The 21,606-nt window shown below is 45.7% G+C and overlaps 2 protein-coding genes across 2 annotated transcripts; both read right to left on the reverse strand.

The window, feature by feature from the left end:
• Positions 1 to 4,489: 4,489 nt before the first annotated feature.
• Positions 4,490 to 12,776, reverse strand: LOC144537306 (uncharacterized). The gene is made up of 3 exons (XM_078280939.1): positions 11,747 to 12,776; positions 9,924 to 10,189; positions 4,490 to 6,071 (listed from the first exon to the last, which is right to left on the reverse strand). The coding sequence occupies exons 1-3, from the start codon at positions 11,949 to 11,951 to the stop codon at positions 5,667 to 5,669; spliced, it is 876 nt and encodes a 291-aa protein (XP_078137065.1). The 5' UTR covers positions 11,952 to 12,776; the 3' UTR covers positions 4,490 to 5,666.
• A 2,292-nt stretch (positions 12,777 to 15,068) lies between these two features.
• On the reverse strand, positions 15,069 to 19,832 carry LOC144537313 (uncharacterized). Its single transcript, XM_078280949.1, has 2 exons — positions 19,259 to 19,832; positions 15,069 to 17,027 (listed from the first exon to the last, which is right to left on the reverse strand). Exons 1-2 carry the CDS (start codon positions 19,503 to 19,505, stop codon positions 16,114 to 16,116), a joined length of 1,161 nt encoding a protein of 386 aa, XP_078137075.1. The 5' UTR covers positions 19,506 to 19,832; the 3' UTR covers positions 15,069 to 16,113.
• Positions 19,833 to 21,606: the final 1,774 nt, after the last annotated feature.

Genomic DNA, 21,606 nt, shown 5'->3' on the forward strand with positions numbered 1-21,606 from the left:
TTTTCCTAAACCCAACTGTCCTGTTCTTCTTTTACCTAAACCCAACTGTCCGTTCTTCTTTACCTAAACCCAACTGTCCCGTTCTTCTTTATTTAAAACTAACTGTCCCGTTCTTTTTTACCTAAACCCAACTGTCCCGTTCTTCTTTTCCTAAACCCAACTGTCCCGTTCTTCTTTACCTAAACCCAACTGTCCCGTTCTTCTTTACCTAAACCCAACCGTCTCGTTCCTTTTTACCTAAACCCAACCGTCCCGTTCTTCTTTACCTAAACCCAACCGTCCCGTTCTTCTTTACCTAAACCCAACCGTCCCGTTCTTTTTTCCTAAACCCAACCGTCCCGTTCTTTACCTAAACCCAACTGTCCCGTTCTTCTTTACCTAAACCCAACTGTCCCGTTCTTCATCTAAACCCAACTGTCCAGTTCTTCTTTTCCTAAACCCAACCGTCCCGTTCTTCTTTACCTAAACCCAACTGTCCCGTTCTTCATCTAAACCCAACTGTCCCGTTCTTCTTTACCTAAACCCAACTGTCCCGTTCTTCTTTTCCTAAACCCAACTGTCCCGTTCTTCTTTACCTAAACCCAACTGTCCCGTTCTTCTTTTCCTAAACCCAACTGTCCCGTTCTTCTTTTCCTAAACCCAACCGTCCCGTTCTTCTTTACCTAAACCCAACTGTCCCTGTTTCTTCTTTTATCTAAACCCAACTGTCCCTGTTCTTCTTTTCCTAAACCCAACTGTCCCTGTTCTTCTTTACCTAAACCCAACTGTCCCGTTCTTCTTTACCTAAACCCAACTGTCCCTGTTCTTCTTTTACCTAAACCCAACTGTCCCGTTCTTCATCTAAACCCAACTGTCCCGTTCTTCTTTACCTAAACCCAACTGTCCCGTTCTTCTTTACCTAAACCCAACTGTCCCTTTCTTCTTTAACTAAACCCAACCGTCCCGTTCTTCTTTTCCTAAACCCAACTGTCCCGTTCTTCATCTAAACCCAACTGTCCCGTTCTTCTTTTCCTAAACCCAAATGTCTAGTTCTTCTTTACCTAAACCCAACTGTCCCGTTCTTCTTTACCTAAACCCAACCGTCCCGTTCTTCTTTAACTAAACCCAACTGTCCCGTTCTTTTTTACCTAAACCCAACTGTCCCGTTCTTCATCTAAACCCAACTGTCCCGTTCTTTTTCTAAACCCAACTGTCCCGTTCTTCATCTAAACCCAACTGTCCCTTTCTTCTTTAACTAAACCCAACCGTCCCGTTCTTCTTTTCCTAAACCCAACCGTCCCGTTCTTCTTCGAAACCCAACTGTCCCGTTCTTCATCGAAACCCAACTGTCCCGTTCTTCTTTTCCTAAACCCAACCGTCCCGTTCTTCTTTAACTAAACCCAACTGTCCCGTTCTTCTTTAACTAAACCCAACTGTCCCGTTCTTTTTTACCTAAACCCAACTGTCCCGTTCTTCATCTAAACCCAACTGTCCCGTTCTTCTTTACCTAAACCCAACCGTCCCGTTCTTCTTTTCCTAAACCCAACTGTCCCTTTCTTTTTTAACTAACTCCAACCGTCCCGTTCTTCTTTTCCTAAACCCAACTGTCCCGTTCTTTACCTAAACCCAACTGTCCCGTTCTTTACCTAAACCCAACCGTCCCGTTCTTTTTTACCTAAACCCAACTGTCCCGTTCTTTTTTACCTAAACCCAACCGTCCCGTTCTTTTTTACCTAAACCCAACTGTCTCATTCTTCTTTAACTAAACCCAACTGTCCCGTTCTTCTTTTACCTAAACCCAACTGTCCCGTTCTTTCTTTTACCTAAACCCAACTGTCCCGTTCTTCTTTTACCTAAACCCAACCGTCCCGTTCTTCTTTTACCTAAACCCAACCGTCCCGTTCTTCTTTACCTAAACCCAACTGTCCCGTTCTTCTTTATCTAAACCCAACCGTCCCGTTCTTCTTTAACTAAACCCAACCGTCCCGTTCTTCTTTACCTAAACCCAACTGTCCCGTTCTTCATCTAAACCCAACTGTCCCGTTCTTCATCTAAACCCAACCGTCCCGTTCTTCTTTATCTAAACCCAACCGTCCCGTTCTTTAACTAAACCCAACTGTCCCGTTCTTTACCTAAACCCAACTGTCCCGTTCTTTTTTACCTAAACCCAACTGTCCCGTTCTTTTTTACCTAAATCCAACCGTCCCGTTCTTCTTTACCTAAACCCAACTGTCCCGTTCTTCATCTAAACCCAACTGTCCAGTTCTTCTTTACCTAAACCCAACTGTCCCTTTCTTCTTTAACTAAACCCAACCATCCCGTTCTTCTTTTCCTAAACCCAACCGTCCCGTTCTTCTTTACCTAAACCCAACTGTCCCGTTCATCTAAACCCAACTGTCCCGTTCTTTACCTAAACCCAACTGTCCCGTTCTTTTTTACCTAAACCCAACTGTCCCGTTCTTTTTTACCTAAACCCAACTGTCCCGTTCTTTTTTACCTAAATCCAACCGTCCCGTACTTCTTTACCTAAACCCAACTGTCCCGTTCTTCTTTACCTAAACCCAACCGTCCCGTTCTTCTTTACCTAAACCCAACTGTCCCGTTCTTCTTTACCTAAACCCAACCGTCCCGTTCTTCTTTTCCTAAACCCAACCGTCTCGTTCTTCTTTACCTAAACCCAACCGTCCCGTTCTTCTTTAACTAAACCCAACTGTCCCGTTCTTCTTTACCTAAACCCAACCGTCCCGTTCTTCTTTACCTAAACCCAACTGTCCCGTTCTTTTTTACCTAAACCCAACCGTCCCGTTCTTCTTTACCTAAACCCAACCGTCCCGTTCTTCTTTACCTAAACCCAACGGCGCTTCTTGTTCCACATGTCACGTAAACGTACCTATTATAATCCCACCCACCATCTTTTCCTCAACCCAACTGTGTCAAAAGTGACGCCAATATTCCCGACCCAGCGCGTTTAGATAAAACGTGTTTACTTAGAATATGACGCTAAAGGAGGCTACATGTCTGGCCCTTTGAAACATTTGAATCCACGTGAGGAACACAAAAATGACTTTTCAATCATGTTGTTTTATTACTTCAGTAAAGCTGTTGACTGAGTGAACTGGGATTTAAAAATGTTCCCGACATCCTCAATACAAACTCCAAACGTTTACGTTTCCACGTAGATCGGACTGTAACAAAAACACGACTGCTGGATGATTGTTTCGCATCGCTACCATTAAAATAAAAACAAATGAAAATATCTTTAGTGGACACAGACTTCCATCATAGACAGCAGCAAGCAGAGGAAACAGCTGCACCTCGCAGCCGTTTCCTCTTCCAGTGTTGAAATGTCTTAAAATATACAATATATAAAAAATATAACACATGTCTCGTCTTCTTCGTCTTGGTACATGTTTAAAACACTGTGGATAAATGTGAAAGATCCAAGTTTCCCGTCCATTTATTAATCCAGAGTCCAAGCAGGGTTCCAAAAATAGCACCATTTACCAGCCAAATGCTGATAAAAATATGCAAGTGGCTGGTAGATTTGCTTCACTCACCAACCCACAAAAACAATAGAAATCTATTGAGTGGCTGGTGGATGAAAAAGTTCATATTTTGAACCCCCAATTCATATTGTCGGTTAAACGGTTAAGCGTTAACATCCCTAACTGTGGTGAAAACAATTGTTTAGTGATGTTTTCATGAGGGGTTTAAATAAAAATCGGCAGTGCAGATTAAAATAAAAATCCCGAAAGAAACATCACGTGAACAAGCCAGGGTGGAGGAAGGAGGAACTTGACATTTACCCACATCGTCCGGTTGGCTCGGCCGCAGCCTTGCGACCCTCATGTGCACGAAAAGTCCTCTGACAAAAGTTGTACGGCTCGTCCCGCTGGGTCACACATTGGTGTAAATCTGAGTCCTTGTAACAACAATTATGTAGTAAAAAGTCAACATGTTATACATTGCCACTTAATTATGTAATAACCTGCCGAACATAAGATGCATTTCCGTTACGAAAATGTAATAATGTGGATGCATTATGTAATAACCAACCAAATGGATTTCTTTGTCTCTACTGGCTTTAAAAAGGCACTTGAAGAAAAGAAAAAGTTATAAATATAAACTATTTCCCCGTAAAATACTTTAATCGCTCATCTTATCTTTACTTACACGCATTATGTAATGTATCACAAAATGTGGGTGTTATTACATCATACGGGTGTTATTACATAATGAGGGTGTTATTACATTATGTGGGTGTTATTACATAATGAGGGTGTTATTACATTATGTGGGTGTTATTACATTATGAGGGTGTTATTACATAATGTGGGTGTTATTACATATGAACGTGTTATTACATATGAATGTGTTATTACATATGAACGTGTTATTACATATGAATGTGTTATTACATAATGGGGGTGTTATTACATTATGTGGGTGTTATTACATAATAAGGGTGTTATTACATAATGAGCGTGTTATTACATAATGGGTATATTACATATTGGTGTTATTACATAATGAGCATGTTATTACATAATAATCGTGTTATTACATAATGAACATGTTATTACATAATGAACGTGTTATTACATAATGCGGGTATTATTACATAATGAGGGTGTTATTACATAATGTGGGTGTTATTACATAATGAGAGTGTTATTACATAATGAGGGTATTATTACATATGGTGTTATTACATAATGAGCATGTTATTACATAATGAACGTGTTATTACATAATGAACATGTTATTACATAATGAACGTGTTATTACATATGAATGTGTTATTACATAATGGGGGTGTTATTACATTATGTGGGTGTTATTACATAATAAGGGTGTTATTACATAATGAGCGTGTTATTACATAATGAGTGTTATTACATAATGCGGGTATGGTTACATATTGGTGTTATTACATAATGAGCATGTTATTACATAATAATCGTGTTATTACATAATGAACATGTTATTACATAATGAACGTGTTATTACATAATGAACGTGTTATTACATAACGAACGTGTTATTACATAATGCGGGTATTATTACATAATGAGTGTTATTACACAATGAGGGTATTATTACATATGGGTATTACATAATGAGTGTGTTATTACATAATGAACATGTTATTACATAATGAACATGTTATTACATGAGTGTTGTTACATAATGCGGGTATTATTACATAATGAGGGTGTTATTACATTAATGTGGGTGTTATTACATTATGAGAGTGTTATTACATAATGAGGGTGTTATTACATAATGAGTGTTATTACATAATTAAGTGTAAACATATTACATCTGGATGTGTTATTACATGAGGGTGTTATTACATAATGAGGGTGTTATTACATGAGTGTTATTACATAATGAGGGTGTTATTACATAATGAAGTGTAAACGTATTACATCTTGATGTGTTATTACATAATGAGAGTGTTATTACATAATGAGAGTGTTATTACATAATGAGGGTGTTATTACATAATGAGTGTTATTACATAATGAGGGTGTTATTACATAATGAGTGTTATTACATAATGACGGTGTTATTACATAATGACGGTGTTATTACATAATGAAGTGTAAACGTATTACATCTTGATGTGTTATTACATAATGCGTTGTTACGTAATATGGCGTTCCGGTCCGTGACCCGCAGCCTCAGCTCTGCTGTGTTTTTGATACGGCGTGCGTGCGAATGTGCCGTTTGTAGTTGGAGTTGTCACTGAACCTGCGGCCGCACTCGTCGCAGCAGTACGGCTTCTCGCCCGTGTGAATCCGCAGGTGTTTCTGGTAGCCGTCGAAGCGCGTGAGTCTCTTCCCGCAGATGTCGCACGTGTACGACTTGTCGGCCTTGGCGTCCGCCTTGCGGTGCACCTGCACGTGTTTGGCCCAGGCGCCGCGCTGGGCGAACGCTCGGCCGCAGACGGTGCAGATGTACGAGTCCACCACCTCCGACAGCGCGGCGTCCGGGTCGACGACGTCCAGCCCGCCGTTGCCTGAAGCGTCGGCGCCGGTGTCCTCTCCCGGGTCCGAGCCGCCGGTCTGCGGGGCCGAGGGGTAGAGCTGTAACAAATCAAAATTCAGCATTATGATTAATCGTCAGATTTCCAGGCAGCGGTGTAGTCTAACGGCTGGGATGAGGATCAGCACCTCTAAATCGGGGGCCATGGTTCTCAGCAGGAAACCGATGGAGTGCCTTCTCCAGGTAGGGAATGAGTCCTTACCCCAAGTGAAGGAGTTCAAGTACCTTGGGGTCTTGTTCGCGAGTGAGGGGACAATGGAGCGGGAGATTGGTCGGAGAATCGGCACAGCAGGTGCGGTATTACATTCAATTTATCGCACCGTTGTGACGAAAAGAGAGCTGAGCCAGAAGGCAAAAAGCTCTCAATCTACCGGTCAGTTTTTGTTCCTACCCTCACCTATGGTCATGAAGGCTGGGTCATGACCGAAAGAACGAGATCCAGGGTACAAGCGGCCGAGATGGGTTTCCTCAGGAGGGTAGCTGGCGTCTCCCTTAGCGATAGGGTGAGAAGCTCAGTTATCCGTGAGGAGCTCGGAGTAGAGCCGCTGCTCCTTCGCGTCGAAAGGAGCCAGTTGAGGTGGTTCGGGCATCTGGTAAGGATGCCCCCTGGGCACCTCCCTAGGGAGGTGTTCCAGGCACGTCCAGCTGGGAGGAGGCCTCGGGGAAGACCCAGGACTAGGTGGAGGGATTATATCTCCAACCTGGCCTGGGAACGCCTCGGGATCCCCCAGTCGGAGCTGGTTAATGTGGCTCGGGAAAGGGAAGTTTGGGGTCCCCTGCTGGAGCTGCTACCCCCGCGACCCGACCCCAGATAAGCGGATGAAGATGGATGGATGGATGGTGTAGTCTAACGTCAGCGCTTCTCAAGTCAGTCCCTCCAGAAAAAGGCGTTTATGCGATTGCATATTATAATAATATTATATATAAATATTATAAAATATATAATAATCAGCCAAAGTCCACATATATATGCCGATTCCCGCGCAAAATATGCGGGGCTTGCATGCTTTCATAATCCCCGCATTGTTGTTGCAAAAGAGTCCCAAATATCTTAGCAGAAAGCTGAAAAATGTTGCTTGTTTTCTTCACACAAGAGAAGCCGTTTTCCCCTGTTGCCATGGGAACGTTATGAAGTGACGTAATTACGCGACGTGAACATCATCGAAAAGCTGCAGACCCCGCGATGAAGCCACGACACCGCCGCAGTTTTTGCAAGTTCCCGCAATATCAGGGGTACGTGTCCCCCTAGGGGTGCTCTGGAGGACTGCAGGGGGTACGCGTCCCCCTAGGGGTACTTTGGAGGACTGCAGGGGGTAGGTGTCCCCCTAGGGGTGCTCTGGAGGACTGCAGGGGGTACGTGTCCCCCTAGGGGTACTTTGGAGGACTGCAGGGGGTACGTGTCCCACTAGGGGTACTTTGGAGGACTGCAGGGGGTAGGTGTCCCCTTAGGGGTGCTCTGGAGGACTGCAGGGGGTACGTGTCCCCCTAGGGGTGCTCTGGAGGACTGCAGGGGGTAGGTGTCCCCCTAGGGGTGCTCTGGAGGACTGCAGGGGGTACGTGTCCCCCTAGGGGTACTTTGGAGGACTGCAGGGGGTACGCGTCCCCCTAGGGGTGCTTTGGAGGACTACAGGGGGTACGCGTCCCCCAGGGGGGGGGCTCTGGAGGACTGCAGGGGGTACGCTTCCCCCTAGGGGTACTTTGGAGGACTGCAGGGGGTACGCGTCCCCCTAGGGGTACTCTGGAGGACTGCAGGGGAGTGCGCGTCCCCCTAGGGGTACTCTGGAGGACTGCAGGGGGTACGTGTCCCCCTAGGGGTGCTTTGGAGGACTGCAGGGGGTACGCGTCCCCCTAGGGGTACTTTGGAGGACTGCAGGGGGTACGCGTCCCCCAGGGGGGGGGCTCTGGAGGACTGCAGGGGGTACGCGTCCCCCTAGGGGTACTCTGGAGGACTGCAGGGGGTACGCGTCCCCCAGGGGGGGCTCTGGAGGACTGCAGGGGGTACGCGTCCCCCAGGGGGGGCTCTGGAGGACTGCAGGGGTACGTGTCCCCCTAGGGGTACTCTGGAGGACTGCAGGGGGTACGCGTCCCCCTACAGCTACATCTTTTGGTTGTATATCACTGTCATGTGACTCAGATAATGTAGTACAACAAATACACAACCTATAAAGTAAACCACACCTCTTTATTATCATAAAAACATTGTCCTAACTGTTTCCCTTCCTGTATAATAACAATTGAAGTAATACTTTTACAGTGTTTCCTATATGTTGATTTTGTCGTGGCGGCACGCCACGGAAAAATGTCTGCCGCCACGGTATCAGAAATAGGGCAGACGCACAATGTTGCCTTTTAAATGATCCTGCCGACATAATGTTGCCGCTCACATTGCAATTTAACTACACAGATTTCTATTTTCTTCCGTGGGTGCTCACAGGCGCACGGCCTTTAAAAAAAAAAAAAAAGTAGTAAAAAAATGTTTGCATTTCAGAACCTTAGGAAATGGACAGCGGCCGACACGAACACACACGCCTAGTAACTGGATAATAAAGCCGTAAAGTAGGCTTTCACCTCAGGACACTTCTTACAAATACAGATAGACGACTGACAGCAACATTAATCACACTATGACAGACGCTCCACTTAGCACCAACTGCAATGTTGAATTTTAACACACACACACACACACACACACACACACACACACACACACACACAGATCCACAGACACACACACAGACACACAAACACAGATCCACAGACACACGCACACAGACACACACTCACACAGACAGTCACACAGATCACAGACACACAAACACATACACGCATGCACACACACACACACACACACACACACACACAGATCCACAGACACACACACAGACACACTCACACAGACAGTCACACAGATCCACAGACACACACACACACACACACACGCACACACACACACACACTCACACAGATCCACAGACACACACACACACACAGTCACACACACACACAGACACGCACACACACACACACACACACAGACAGTCACACAGATCACAGACACGCACATGCGCACACACACACACACACACACACACACACAGTCACACAGATCACACACACACGCACGCATGCACACAGTCACACACACACACACACACAGGCACTCACACAGACACAGTCACACAGATCCACACACACGCACACACACACACACAGTCACACACACACAGCACACAGGCACTCACACACACAGTCACACAGATCCACAGACACGCACACACGCACACACACACACACACACACACACACACACACACACACACACACACACACAGACACACTCACACTGATCCACAGACACGCACACACACACGCGCACACACACACACACAGACACAGTCACACAGATCCACACACACACACACACACACAGGCACACACACACACACAGTCACACACACAGACACACACACACACACACACACACACACACACACACACACACACAGATCCACACACACACACACACACACAGGCACTCACACAGACACAGTCACACAGATCCACACACACACACACACACACACACAGACACACTCACACTGATCCACAGACACGCACATGCGCACACACACACACACACACACACACACACACAGACACACAGACACAGATCCACAGGCACACACAGGCACACACGCAGGCACACACACACACACACACAGGCACTCACACAGACACAGTCACACAGATCCACAGACACACACGCACGCGCACACAAAAACACACACAGGCACACACACACACTTCTGATTGGTACTGTGAGTAATTACAATTATCATTCGCCTTAAGACCTTCATGACAAGATAGTGATGTAATAATTCTTGCCGGCGTACCGAGGGGCCCGGCAGGGCGTCCAGCGCCGAGTCGTCTTCCGGGCCGCCGGGGTCGGAGAGCGAGGACGCCAGGCGCTCGGTGTCCCGCTCGTTTGTGCTGCTGTCGCCTCCGCTCCGGAACAACAGGAACTTGACATTGTCGTGTCCCGCCGTCTCGTCCCGCCACAGATCCTCCTCTTCCTCCTCCTCCTCTTCCTCTTTGATGGACGGAGGATTGAACTCGTTCAGGTCCAGACCGGAGCTCCAGTCCGGCGGCTCGCACAGAGCTGCCAACGACAAACGACTGAGTCAGGACTCGGACTGAGACAAAGTTTAACTCTTGGGTTGTCTTCCTGTTGACCTGGTTTGGTTTGCCTGTTTTTAAAGCATAAAGTAGCCTGTAAATGATCCCCCATTTCTGTCTTACGTCTTCTTACTAGGGCTGTCAAACGATTTCCTTTTTTTAATCGCTGAATGTCTATAGTTAATCACGATTAATCACATATTTTATCACGCTTAAAATGCTATTATTTTGCATTTCAGAACAGTTTTTAAGTCCATATTAACAATGGAAAGCCGTTCTTACCAGAGGATCTTGATTGGGAATCAAATGAATGCAAAGAAAGTGACTTTATGAACATGATTTTTAAGATTTTTTATTATTTATTTACTGTAAACAAAAGAGAAATGTGTGAATCTGTCGTTATTGCACAATTCCTCCAAGTACCTAACTAAAAAACTAAAACTCCCTATCCTTACTAGAGTCACTATAGTGTTTAGTAACTCCTAAATAATGTAGATGACTCACTGACGTCCAGTGGTCACCGGTTAATGAGACAGCGTTTGCACCTTGCAGCTGTTCAGTGTGGCTGCTTTCTCCGTGTCGTACAGGCTGTGTATGCGTGAAAACTGCTGTCAGTAGTATTATACTGCAGTATAACTGTATTATACTGCAGTATAATACTACTACTGTCCCCCTAGACGGGTAAGAACATGCCAACCGTAGTACGTCTTTAAGACCCGAGTCCTCTACGATGCTGACAGGTCTGCAGTTACTTGCCACCCGTTTAGCCCGCTAGCGTTAGCATCACGTTAACTGTACGACTATGTTTAGCTCCGTAGGTGGAAGCTCAAGCTTGACGTGCTTCGGCTTTCGACTCGTCTACGAGCCGTCCGGGAGTTTTGGAAAATAAAAAGCTCCATTCAGAGTTATAGCTGCTGTGTTTCTCCATCATGCTGCAGCCTGCAGCAGCAGGATGTGTTAGGAGGAAGTGGCAGCTTGATGATAAGTAACGGTGCTGCAAAGGGTCAAAATAGTAGCTGTTAGGCACGACGCCAAGCCAACTTATTACTTTTTCAATGTTTTTGTGGCTTTTTTCTCATTATCTTGAACTTTTCTTCACTCATTTGGACTGAATATGAACACAGATATGTTTATATTTAAGGTCTGAACCAGAGCAGGAGCCTAGGCAACATTTCACCTGTTTTTGATGCTTTTCTAAGACTTTTTCTTGTCGCTTTATTATTATTATTATTATTATTATTATTATCTTTACCTAAACACAGATATATTGTATCCATGGTCTGAACCAGAGCCCTAAACATGTTGGTGCTCTAGGCAAGTTTTCATCTGCACACAGACAGACAGACAGACAGACAGACACACACACACACACACACACACAGAGAGAGAGACACCCACACACTCACACACTCACAGAGACGCGCGCGCACGCACACACACACACACACACACACACACACACACACAAAGACATAAACACAAATATATTTCATATCTCTACGGTCTGAAACCCTGCAGGTTACACACAGCGGCCACTCACCCGAGCTGTTCCCCCGCAGAGAGAGAGAGACCTGCGGCTTCCTGCGGAGCTCCAACAGCCGGCGCTGGCGATCGATCTCCAGCTTGGAGCGGGAGATCTCCTCCTCGTACTCGGCTATGGTTCTCCCAAACACCCCGAAGATCTCCTCCGCGGCGGCGGTGAGCCGCTGGGTGATGAGCAGCCGCAGCAACTCGATTTTAGACATCTTAGCGGCAATTTTTAGCGGCGGTTTGAAGATAAAAACCGGACAAGTTCGCCCGAAAGCGTCCTGTATGGTTGTTTACTAGCTACACTTCCGGGTTAGTGTCTTGCGCGCATGCTCAGTGAGTGGATTTACAGCCACCTACTGGACTGGAGGCCTAAATACTGGGTTTACCAGTGCTGTTCTTTTTCAGAAAAATCGGTGGAAGAAAAAGTGGAAGAAGTATTCAGATCAAGGGCGTTACTTTGGGTTTCAACATTGGGGGGGTTCCAACTATCTAGGGAGGTCCTGGGACATGTCTGCATGTATTGAAAAAAGCAACAAAAACATTGAAACAATTGTAGGAAAAAAAACCTAAAAAACACACAAAAACAAAACTCTAGAAAAAGAGACAAAGACTTCGGGAAAAATCCCTAAAAAATACGACAAAACTCCAAAGAGGCATCAAAAACGTCTAAATAATTGTCTAAAATAAAAAAAAACAAGCCCAGAATGGGTTATCACCCATTACATTGAGCCTATGATTCAGATCCTTTACTGCAGTAAAAGTACTAATACCACGCTGCAAAAATACTCAGTTTCAAGTCAAAGTCCTGCGTTGAAAATGTTACTTAAAGTGCTCATATTATGCTTTTTGGCTTTTTACCTGTCCTTAATTGTGTTATATATCTTTTTTGTGCACGTTATAGGTTTACAAAGTGAAAAAGTCCAAAGTCCCCCCCAAAGGGACTTACCATCTCCAACAGAAAACACTGTTCACAAACTGCTCCAAACAGCTCTATTGTAGTCCAGCCTTTACTTCAGAGACAAACGTGGTCACTTTGGAACACACGTTATAATGCCTAGGTACTGTCAGGGCACGCCCTCATACTCTGCTCCTGACTGGCTAGTAGTCCTTACCTAGCTGCTAGCATGGCACGCCCTCATACTCTGCTTCTGACTGGCTAGTAGTCCTTACCTAGGTACTGTCAGGGCACGCCCTCATACTCTGCTTCTGACTGGCTAGTAGTCCTTACCTAGGTACTGTCAGGCACGCCCTCATACTCTGCTTCTGACTGGCTAGTAGTCCTTACCTAGGTACTGTCAGGGCACGCCCTCATACTCTGCTTCTGACTGGCTAGTAGTCCTTACCTAGGTACTGTCAGGGCACGCCCTCATACTCTGCTTCTGACTGGCTAGTAGTCCTTACCTAGGTACTGTCAGGGCACGCCCTCATACTCTGCTTCTGACTGGCTAGTAGTCCTTACCTAGGTACTGTCAGGACACGCCCTCATACTCTGCTTCTGACTGGCTAGTAGTCCTTACCTAGCTACTGTCAGGGCACGCCCTCATACTCTGCTTCTGACTGGCTAGTAGTCCTTACCTAGCTACTGAGCATGTGCGACTCCCAACAGAGAGGTCTCACTCTGTAGCTAAAACAGAGAGCTCAACACACAGGGTGAAAAGAGGAGCTGCAGCAATGTGCAGTACAACAAAAGTATGGTGTTTTTTTTTGTTTTTTTTAATTAAACCATGTAAACATTCTGATATAACCTCAAAATACAATTATGAACCTGGAAATGAGCATAATATGGACACTTTAAGTAAAAGTATGTAAGGTTAAGATCTCCAACTATCTAGGGAGGAAAAAAGCGACAAAAACATTGAAAAACTCCGCTAGAAAAAGAGACAAAAAACGCGACAAAACTCCGAAAGAAGCATCAAAAACGTCGAAGAAATGATCTAAAAAAAAAACTTCTGAAAAAGCCCAGAATGGGTTATCACCCCCCTGTAAATTAAGCCTATGACTCAGATCCTTTACTGCAGTAAAAGTACTAATACCACGCTGCAAAAATACTCTGTTACAAGTCAAAGTCCTGCGTTGAAAATGTTACTTAAAGTGCTCATATTATGCCAAGGAAGACATAAAACACTCATTTGACACAACTGCTCTCTCATTTAAAACCTTTCTAGAAACTTTATTATAGTGACATCACAACTTTATTTTCTGAAATATATTGTCATTAAAGTACGACACGAGAAAAGCTGCGTCTCAAATGATTCACTTTTCATGGCGTTGTAAAAAGTGAAGGCTTAAATAAACCAGAGGAGCTGCTGCACGTCACTACTCCAGATTCAGTCCGTTCGAACAAATGACACTTATAACTAGGGCTGTGTGTGTGTGTGTGTGTGTGAGTGAGAGAGTGTGTGTGAGAGAGTGAGTGTGTGTGAGAGAGTGAGTGTGTGTGAGAGAGTGAGTGAGTGAGTGAGTGAGTGAGTGAGTGAGTGAGTGTGTGAGTGTGTGTGTGTGTGTGTGTGTGTGTGAGTGAGTGAGTGTGTAAGTGAGTGAGTGAGTGAGTGTGTGAGTGTGTGTGTGTGTGTGTGTGTGTGTGTGTGTGAGTGAGTGAGTGAGTGAGTGAGTGAGTGAGTGTGTGTGTGTGTGTGTGTGTGTGTGTGTGTGTGTGTGTGTGTGCTGTGTGAGTGTGTGAGTGTGTGTGTGTGTGTGTGTATGTGTTCGTTTAACTATATTCATGGGGTCCAAAAACTCCAGCATACTAGTGGGGTCCGGACAGCTTTGTGGGGCCAAAATGCTGGACCCCACAAGTTTAAAAGGCTGTTTGACCTGGTTTTAGGATTAGGGTTAGAATGAGGTTCTGGTTAGGGTGAGGGTAAGGGTAAGAGAGCTGACACACCAAGCCGATTATCGGCCATCGGACAGTCTGGCGAGGTCGGTGACTCGAGTCTGTTCGGTGTGTTCGTGCCGTCGTCCGTTGGAGGAGCTGTCGGCCTTCATTTGGGCTGACCTGACATGCTCAGTTGGAGACACCGCAGTCGGGACTCACCCGGAAATGGCGAGCGGATGAGCCTCTCAAGATCTGAGGAACATCTTTTAAACTGACCTTTGTCGATCTGAAAAAGCAACTGCGCGGCCGATTTCTCGCTTAAAATGTTTTCAGAAACACGTTTTGGTGAACAATTTTAGTACAATATGAGATCGTATTCTGAACGAGACGCCATGACGGTCTGGCTGTGAATTTTCGGAGAAAAAAGACCCACGGGACGCGTTCATCCAATCAGCTGCCGGTTTTCATTTTCTGCGAAACAATCATAGACTGTTAATGGAAACAATACAGAGCAGCTATGGAGATGTATTACATTTCGCGCACGCGCAGAGCGTACACTCAAGTCGGCATCTCCTCAGTGTGTTTTGAGGCACTTTTTGGACCTCGGGGACCCGACTGATCAGTCCAACTGGCTTTTCTGCCGACGGTCGGCTGTCTGGTTGGTGTGTAAGCACCTTAAGGGTTAAGGTTAGGCATTCAGTTGTGATGGTTAAGGTTAGGGTAAGGGGCTAGGGAATACATTGTGTCAACGACGAGTCCCCACAAAGATAGTGCCACAAACCTGTGTGTGTGTGTGTGTGTGTGTGTGTGTGTGTGTGTGTGTGTGTGTGTGTGTGTGTGTGTGTGTGTGTGTGCGCGCTAGGCTGCACGATATGAGGAAAATATGCGATAACATTGTTGAATATCGTGATAACGATATTACTTGCGATAAATTAACAGACATTAGAGTGTAGTCAGTTCTGCCTTTCTGTTGTTTTCGGTATATTTGTTTAAAATACAACAAATTGCTTGTTGAATTTAAAACAAACAACCATTTCTACGACTAGCACTACTAAAAAAGAATGACTTTAAAGTGCCGTTTTCTACCGATAGTCAACTAACACACAAAAAATCTCGTAGTGTCTCTAGTGTCGCGATATGTACATTACGCCAGTTGATAACGCGATGACGATAAAAAAAACTGTTCCCAATATTCTTTCCCTAAACCCAAACTTTTTTTCTTTTTTTTCACATGCGTGTGACGATGTTCTCGCGATAGAACGACACGTTCTCGCGATAACACGCGCATCGCGATGCCACGTGGTGTGTATGTTTACGTCCGCTGTATACAGCGTAGACATACACGCGGATAGTTCAAAATGCGTACAGATAACACGCCACTTGGCTTTAGGAAAGTGGCGTGTATGTTTACGCAAAGTCATGATGCCATGTTGCAATTTGAAACTGCTGCTGAAAACGGCCGAATCCCAACGAACATTTTTCGGATATTTTAGAGACCAAACAACTGATCCATTCATCCAGAAAATAACCCGCACATGAATCCACGAAGAAAAAAACCCGTTTTAATCCCCGTCGTTGTTTTTGAGATGCGATGACGGAGGGCGCCGACAGACTTTCCTCTGACACGGGTGTTTGTAGAAGCACGACCGCTGGCTGAAGTGCCGGTTGCAGATGGCGCACCAGTACGGCCGCTCGCCGGTGTGCGTGCGCAGGTGCACGGTCAGGTTCCCCTTCTCCACGAAGCCGCGGCCGCAGTAGTCGCACGCGAAGGGCTTCTCGCCCGTGTGGCTGCGCACGTGGCGCACCAGCGACGCCCTCCGGCCGAAGCTCTTGCCGCAGACGGTGCAGCCAAACGGCCGCTCGCCCGTGTGGATCCTCAGGTGCGTGCGCAGGTTCCCGCGCAGCGTGAAGCCCTGGCCGCAGACGCCGCAGCGGAACGCCGTGTCCCGGTGGACGCGCAGGTGGAGCTTCAGGCTCTCTGTCGGCTCCAGGCGCTTCCCGCACAGGCCGCAGTCTCTCGGGTGCGCCGAGGCGTGCGTGGTCAGGTGACTGATCCTCTTGAAGGACTCGCCGCAAACTTTGCAGCTGAACGCCAGCTGGGACTGGCGTGACGGATGCAACGGGTCGGTGGAGCTCGGCGCCGTCCCGCCCAGAGGTGAACTTTGTCCCGGTGCTTCTTCTGTCTCCTCCGGTCTCCAAAGCGCCGCCACCTCTCCCCAGTCGCCGCTGTCTTCCGTGTTGGATGACTCGGTGAGTCGTCGGCCGTCGCTCGCTGCTTCTGAGCTGCCGGCTGGATCGAAGTCACTCGTTGGGTCAGAGACTCCACAGTCAGAGACTCCACAGTCCTCGCCGCCGACTTCTGTTTTGATCGGAGTGGCGGAGAAGCTGGCATCGGTTTCACCCGTCTGGTCCAGCGGGACGCTTCGGATCGGATCATCAGGGCAGAGTTTCGTCCAGGAGGACGCCTGCACAGGGTCTGAAGGGACGCAGAAGACAGAAAGAATAGAGTTTTTCTTAACTTATTAAAGTGCCCATATTATGCTATTATATATATATATATATATTTTTTTTTTACATGTTCAAAATAAACTACTACTACATCAAGTCAGAGCCCAGTCCACCAGCATCTCGGTTCGAATGAACTCTGATCTAAACTTTCCCTGTGTCTTTATGTTCTCCTCACAGGGGGGGTGTCTGCTAGTCTCTAGACAGAAACTGTTATCTTTCACAAACACACACACCAAGGTCGGGGCCTCTGTGTGGTGCAACTTCCTCTCCTAATCTCTTAAAGTGCCCATATTATGCTCATTTCAGGTTCATAATTGTATTTTGAGGTTGTACCAGAATAGGTTTGTATTGTTTAATTTTCCAAAAACACCATATTTTTGTTGTACTGCACATTGCTGCAGCTCCTCTTTTCACCCTTTGTTCAGGTCTCTGTTTTAGCTACAGAGTGAGACCTCTCACTGCTGGAACATCTTTGTTGGCAGTCGCACATGCTCAGTAGCTAGGTAAGGACTACATGCTCAGTAGCTAGGTAAGGACTACATGCTCAGTAGCTAGGTAAGGACTACATGCTCAGTAACTAGGTAAGGACTACACGCTCAGTAGCTAGGTAAGGACTACATGCTCAGTAGCTAGGTAAGGACTACATGCTCAGTAGCTAGGTAAGGACTACATGAGCTAGCTTGCTGTTTCTCCAACTTCAGTAGTACAAGGCAGGATTAGCTGGGAGACTTCTTCTAAACGAGGGCGCACTTCCAACTTTGCGTTGAATACCTGCAGAACAGGGACATGGAAGTAGTTCTTTTGGAGATTATGGTGAACTAGTGTGTGTTGTAGCAGTGTTTTGCCATTGAGAACGAGCTAGCATGCTAACGGTTAGCCCCCTAACCCCCTCGTCTCGGCTGGTGACGTAGAAAGCCGTGCAGATTTTGACCAGCACACCCGGAGACTGAAGGCAGGACACATTCAGAAACCGTATCTCTCTCAGAACAGCATGGATGGTTTTTTTCAAAGCTTGTATGCGTGTGGAAGCACCAGAGACATTAAATAACACCCCAATCCCAGAAAAAGTGATTTTTTTAATAATATGGGCACTTTAAGATAAGATAAGATAGACTTTAATAATCCCACACTGGGGAAATCCCTGTGTTACAGCAGCTCAAATAATAATAATAGTAATAAAACAACCATAATTTACACAATAAACACCCTGATATGAACAGACAGTATATATACACAGATATACAGATGAGTAAGATGCTGGTGAATAGAAATGACATATTGCACAGTTGGAGGTAACAAAGGGTGATAAATAAATAAATGTGCAAAGAGCAAAGAGCTATCCGCGTGTACGTCTACGCCGTATACAGCGGACGTAAACATACACGCCACGTGGCGTGTTATCGCGAGAAGAAAGCGGCGGTTGGGTTTAGGAAATGTGACACGCAGCACACATTCCCGGTCTCCTGGGTGGAAGTCCTGTGTTTGACCCATCCACGACCAACCTCCCTACACTAATTTTCGCCCTTTCATACTACTCGCTACGGCGTATATTCACACGCAATCGCAAGCTAATGTAAGTCAATGGAGGCCAAACAACTTTGATAAAGACGCTACAAAGCGAGTATGCGTCTTGATAACACGGCAATAATGGCGTACGAATTGGTGTGTCATACATACGCCACTTCATGAGATCAGCTAGCAGTGCTACATTATGATGTTGCATTATAGAGTCTGACTGCTGCTGGAATGAAGGACCTGCTGTAGCGCTCCTTCTTGCACTGAGGGTGTAGAGTTTTTCTCAGGGCTGGGTACTGAAATCGTTGACTAATCGATTAATCATAGCAGCTCTACTTTCACTTTTTAAGTAAGTATGTAAGGAGGGAAGAAAACAAGAAATAAAGGACGTATAGGGAAAGAGGTTTGAAGGTAAGGAGGGAAGGACAGAAAGTAGAGGGAAGGCTGAAATAGGAAGAATGAAAAAAGGGAAAGGAAAGAAGACATAAGAAAGGAAGTATTATATATATATATATATATATATATATATATATATATATATATATATATATATATATATATATATATATAGTATGCTACAGTATACCCACTACAATACATTAGACTACACCACTGATGTTTCACATTATATGTCAACAATATAATAGTCTTTTCAGTCAGAAAGTAACCGAGACCGACACCGACCTGTCTGGCTCCACTTGTCCTCCTCGGACCTCAGCTTGTCCAGCTGTCCCCGTTGACGGTCTATCTGCTCCCGGTACCGTGCCACGGTCTCCCCGAACAGCCCCAGGATGTCGTCCACCGCCGCCGTCAGCCGCTCGTTAACGAACATCCGCAGAGTCTCCATCTCTGCCAGCGGGCTGCTGCGGGGGTCCACGCCGCCGAACCCCTCCACTGCTCCGGGGGGGAACATCTGCAGCTCCGCGGACATGTTCGCTTGACTTTCTGCCTCTCTCTCTCTCTCGGTAAAGAAATGAGGCGTTTTATGCTCCAAAACCCACACAAAAACGTCCGGTTAATATCGGTAAACGTTTTGTAGACCGACACATAGACGTTATAACGGTCAAAACATCGAAACTGAACCGTTTAAATGCTCCTAAATTAACGTTTTTGTGTGAGTAATGGACTGACTATTGAGTCAGAAAAAAAGTAAACAATCCGCTCAGGTCCGGCGTGAAAAGACGTCGTACAGAAACAATGTCTGGTCCTCATTGGTTCCGGGAGAACAGAATTCATTATAAAAAATAATGATACTCATATATTTTACTTTATGTAAAAACATACTTCACACAAAAAAAGAAAATAAAGTGTTAAAAATAGTTGTGGCCACCAGGGGGCATCGATCAGACAACAACAAGATGGTCCTTTCAGGGGTTTTATTGGAATAAAAGTTTAAGTGTGTGTGTGGTTCTGAAACAGAGATACAGGCATACATCAGTAAAGTGTGGACTCTATGTAAATGCCAAATAGTTATTACATGCCTCGCAGGTATATAATAAAACAAACACAATCAAGAGGTTAAATTAGGCCTACACCTCTTTTTTTTTTCCTTTGTCACGTTTGGAAGTCTATGTTAACAGACAGTGTGTGTGAGTCTGATGATGGAAAGCCAAAAAAAGAAAAGGGAAAGGTGGCGCTGAGATAGTCAGACTCAAAAGGAAAAAAAGGGATTGTGTTGCTGTGCTGTGTGTTGTTCATTCATTCACCATAACAAAAAAAATAATGGGACAAAAAGAAATCAAGGGACATTTAGAGTAGATAAAAATGTGCGGATAGTTGCGAGTTAACTATGACATTAATGCGATTAATCGTTTGACAGCACTAATTATTATGAGGTAAAACGAACAACAAACATCAGTATTACTTACTGGTAGTTGCACGCACACAATTCTAGGAACTTAGAAATAAGTACGGTAGCACTATCTTATATTATACATATATAAACTGCGCAGTCTTTCAACGCCAGCACTCTCTTCCAAACTTTCCTGAAACTGAAACTCTACCCTAATTTCCACCGGCTGCGTAACGGCGACGGAGTCATTAGGTTTCCATTGAAGTCAGTGTGTGTATTTCCACTGACTGCAGAACGTCTGCTGCGTCCCAGCTCCGGTGGTCCGCAGCCCTCCAGAGCTGAAACGCAGAGCTTCTATTTTTGCCGGACGCCGGAGAGCTCCGCAGCAAAATCAGCACAATTCAGATAGCGCGGGACAGGAAGTCAAGCACAGAAACAAAATAAACATCCGGTTAATTTTCAAAATAAAATACACCGTGCTCACGGCGGATCATATCTCCCTGAACTACACCTTGAAAACACAGCTCAGAGCTGTTTCCCCTCTACTCCTCTGGATGGAAACTAATGGCGTTTTTCCATTACATGGTACCTGCTCTACTCGCCTCGACTCGACTCGCCTCACTGTGCGTCCGTTTTCCGTTGCAGATTTTAGTACCACCTCAGCGTGGCTGGTCGTCTTATATGCCGGCTCGACGCAAACACCAGCGCACAAGTATAAACATCAGGCCACTTGAGCTTGTTTTCCAGTTCTGTGGAGGCATCACGCAGAGCTTTCTCCGTAGCCTATGTAAGTGGCCTGATGTTTATACTTGTGCACTGGTGTGCGCGTCGAGGCGGCCACGTGTGTGTGTACGTGGCTACGGCGAAAGCTCTGCCTGGAGCCTCCGCAGGACTGTAAAACAAGCGGCGCCGCAGTAAACTGCCGTGACCTAACGCGACACACACACAGAACGTGGAAGGTGTGTTGTTGTTTCCAGAAGACTCATTTAGTTTCAAATGAAGCTGGAGGCAGAAAAAATAAACACAGCTGGCTAAACTATTTACAAATGGCGGGTTTGTTCAGGACACCCCCGTCTGTCGCTTTCACGTCACCTTTTCGGCTCGCCTCAGCTCGCTTGGAACCTCGACTGAGGTGGTATTAAAAAAAGTATCTGTTAGCAGGTACCAGGTACTTTTTTTCGTAATGGAAAACCAAAAAAGGCGAGTAGAGTCGAGGCGAGTCGAGCAGGTACCATGTAAT

Source organism: Sander vitreus, chromosome 22, assembly GCF_031162955.1.
Source record: "Sander vitreus isolate 19-12246 chromosome 22, sanVit1, whole genome shotgun sequence".
NCBI lineage: Eukaryota > Metazoa > Chordata > Actinopteri > Perciformes > Percidae > Sander > Sander vitreus.

Coding starts and splice junctions, on each gene's coding strand:
- LOC144537313 (XM_078280949.1), bottom strand. CDS start 19,505: ATGTCCGCGGAGCTGCAGATGTTCCCCCCCGGAGCAGTGGAGGGGTTC. Junction 17,028..19,258: donor GGACAAGTGGAGCCAGACAG/GTCGGTGTCGGT, acceptor GCGTCCCTTCAG/ACCCTGTGCAGGCGTCCTCC.
- LOC144537306 (XM_078280939.1), bottom strand. CDS start 11,951: ATGTCTAAAATCGAGTTGCTGCGGCTGCTCATCACCCAGCGGCTCACC. Junction 10,190..11,746: donor TCTGCGGGGGAACAGCTCGG/GTGAGTGGCCGC, acceptor TGTCGTTGGCAG/CTCTGTGCGAGCCGCCGGAC. Junction 6,072..9,923: donor ACGCCCTGCCGGGCCCCTCG/GTACGCCGGCAA, acceptor GATTTGTTACAG/CTCTACCCCTCGGCCCCGCA.